This window comes from Manacus vitellinus, unplaced genomic scaffold, assembly GCF_001715985.3.
Source record: "Manacus vitellinus isolate BGI_N305 unplaced genomic scaffold, ASM171598v3 scaffold_167_pilon, whole genome shotgun sequence".
Taxonomy (NCBI): domain Eukaryota; kingdom Metazoa; phylum Chordata; class Aves; order Passeriformes; family Pipridae; genus Manacus; species Manacus vitellinus.
This window is the reverse complement of record NW_021939176.1, coordinates 19,376-22,127: the sequence shown is the minus strand read 5'-3', so window position 1 is coordinate 22,127 and position 2,752 is coordinate 19,376. Positions and strand designations below refer to the sequence as shown.

Genomic DNA, 2,752 nt, shown 5'->3' with positions numbered 1-2,752 from the left:
CAAAACAAAAAAAAAAAAAAAAAAACCACAACAACAAAAGAAGGAAGGTGGAGGCTCAACTTAAACCAAAGAATCTCAGGTGCTTTTGTGTTTTTCTCCAAGTCCTTGGCTGTGTTTGTGTGTGGAAGAAATTGAAGTCCCGTAAAAGGGAAAAACTTCTTCCCTCTTTAATCCCAGCTCTGTCAGCAACAAATGACCTCTCGATAATCAGGGGAGTTCCCACTCTTCCCCAGCTGTCCCTGCACTACCTGGGTCAGATGTTTAATATTTTGCTTGAACCACAGGTCCCTTTGAGTCCCTTTTTTCCCTTTATGGCATTTCCATCACATCCTCTGTTCCTTTTTTTCCCTCTGAAGACAGAAGATGCCACTGGAGCTGGGCAGGAATCCTTTTCTTTCTGCTTGAGACAGGACAGGTCCCAACCTGAGGGATCAACCCCTCAGAACTTTGGGGGTGTTCTCTTCAGCAGCTCAGAGTCCACACACTGAGTCTTGTGGGAACACTTCCTGAGGTACTAAAGAAGTGCAATGGACTCACCTCTGAGCTGTCTGAAGTGGACATGTTCTTCCATCAGTAGTTATTTCCATGATTTCCAGTTTCAGGATGAACCCCCCCCAAAATCTACAGACCTTGGACATTTTTAAAAATCTCGGCCAGGCTTGAGTTTTATCAGTGTAATATGAGAAAAGAGGGATGTCCTCTGGCAAGGTTGCAATGAATTTTACAGGGGGGAGAGGAGAGAAAGGAGGTGCAGGAGAGCCCAGCAGGTGGGTCACCCTTCCATCCACCAGTGTCTCCCAGAGAACAGCTCTCTCATAAACCATGAAAGGTGCCACACAACAGACCTGGCTGCTCACACTCACCATGCAGACAAGGGCTTCACCTTTTCCATGAGACAGGATGCTAAAAGCACTCCTGGGAGCTCTCAAATCAAAGAGAAAAGGAAAAAACCAGAGCCATTTTCTGCTTTACAGGAACATGGTTGGGGATGAGAATAGAGGACTTGCAAGCTGGACTCTTCACTGTCTCTAAAAATTCCTCTCCACTCTGACCCCAATCCCTTCAGCTGGGTACCTGACATCCTGAAAAAGGAGCCAACTACACTTGTTTTGTGCTAAACCTTATTCAAAAGCATTTGTAAAAGCTTAGAGCTTTCCAGTTCACAAGCAAATATCCTATTCCTTCTTCTTTTTTTCTACCATACTGAAGCCAATTTTTTTAAGCAAGAAATATTATAGCAGTCAATGAGCAAAATTAGCAGGTGTCATCCTTTTTAGGTGCTTTTTTGCTCCCTGTATTCAGAAATGAGCTGTGGAGGGGACAGAACCACTGGCTGCTTAAGAAGAAAGGAGGTCTTGCCTCATCCTAAGAGGAAATGGAAGGGCTGGCAAATAGACATGCTGGAGAAAGAGTAACTAGAGATTAAGGAATTCTTTCCTGGGATTGTGGACAGAGTGATTGGGACATCCCAGAATTGTGGGGCTGGGGCTTCTCAGCAGCCTCTTAATCCAGCTCTCCTCAGGAGCAAAAACCAGAACATCCCTGAAAGACAATTCTGTACTCTGTGCTGATTTTTGTAATGCTGCCTTTAGTTAAAACCAGAGTCTATTGTACTGCAGTTTTCTCCACAAAAAGCATTTCCACCTAGCAAATGGTGTATTGTAACGTTTGTAAATAATGGTTTTGTTTCACATGCAGCTTTGCAGTAGAGGCTTTGCTACAGAGGATCCCTTGAAGTCCTCTCCAGATGATATTTCCAGAGTTGCCAGTTTTATTGAGTCAAAACTTGTCATCTGTTACTTAAAACTGGGGCAGCCTGACATTGCTCTGAGTCATTCACACAGGTAAGAAAAAGTATTGATTAGATTCACTGCTAGGACTGAAATCCAAAATTGAACAAAGACTGGAAATAAGTGCTGTGCAGGAAGAACCAGTCTAAGAATGAGAAAAGAGGAATCAATAAAATACACCTGACACGTTGCACTGATGTTTAGATTGGACTAACCCTCCAGACTGGAGATTTCAGCTGTAACAGCCCTGCACACATTCAGTGCTTTGACCATGCAGAAGGAAAGGAGCCTGTGTGTGCAGCCTCCCCAGGCCCAGACACGTGGAGGGGGGGATCCTCCAGACCAGCTCCAAGCTCTGGGCTGAGAGCCTGAGTGCCCAGGAGTGGTCAGAGAACATCAGGGGCACTCCCAGGGCACAGCTGGCAGGGCCACAACCTGCATTTCTGCCAACTGGAGTATTCTGTCAGGTGAGCCAGAGGAGTGGAAGCAGTGAGCCCTCCCTTCAGGAGCTGCCCTCTCTGCTGGTCTCACTGCTGAGCTGCTCCCACTTTTATCCTATTACCTTAAAGCCTGAAATCTGTTAGACCTGGAACTTCACCTGTTGAACCAAGGGTCTGACACACTTGCCACATAGAACCTATCCCTTGTACAGGAAGTATTTCAAAATCTCTCAGGTCAACATTTTGATGTATTCCAGATGCACAGTGTTACCAGGGAGATGGGTCAGACACCTGCCCCTCCTGCCTGGGGAGCTGAGGGTTAAAAGGACTTGTGCTGTAGCAGTTTTGCTGATGTTACCTACATACTAAAGCCAAGGGAGAACGTCATCCCTGGAACTCCTTTCCTAGAACACACAGAACTCTACTGAAATTGCATTTATGATAAAATCACAATGAAAATTTTAGTAATGCTTGTTCATAGACCACATCTGGAGAGAGAAGGAGAGGGAGACAGAGAGAAAG

At 45.4% G+C, this 2,752-nt stretch overlaps 2 protein-coding genes across 2 annotated transcripts in view; one reads left to right on the top strand and one right to left on the bottom strand.

Moving 5' to 3' along the window:
- Nucleotides 1–892, bottom strand: part of LOC108639159 (oocyte zinc finger protein XlCOF19-like) — a 15,919-nt gene extending 15,027 nt beyond the window's left edge. The window contains exon 1 of the mRNA XM_018069965.3: nucleotides 864–892. Coding sequence (XP_017925454.3) covers nucleotides 864–892 — 29 coding nt within the window. The remainder of the gene's footprint in view (nucleotides 1–863) is intronic.
- An 800-nt stretch (nucleotides 893–1,692) lies between these two features.
- The window catches only part of LOC103756443 (spermatogenesis-associated protein 16), a gene marked incomplete at its 3' end in the record, with an annotated part of 13,402 nt that continues 12,342 nt past the window's right edge, over nucleotides 1,693–2,752 (top strand). Inside the window, exons 1-2 of the mRNA XM_029958657.1 lie at nucleotides 1,693–1,844; nucleotides 2,068–2,257. Of these exons, the coding sequence (XP_029814517.1) occupies nucleotides 1,693–1,844; nucleotides 2,068–2,257 (342 nt within the window). The remainder of the gene's footprint in view (nucleotides 1,845–2,067; nucleotides 2,258–2,752) is intronic.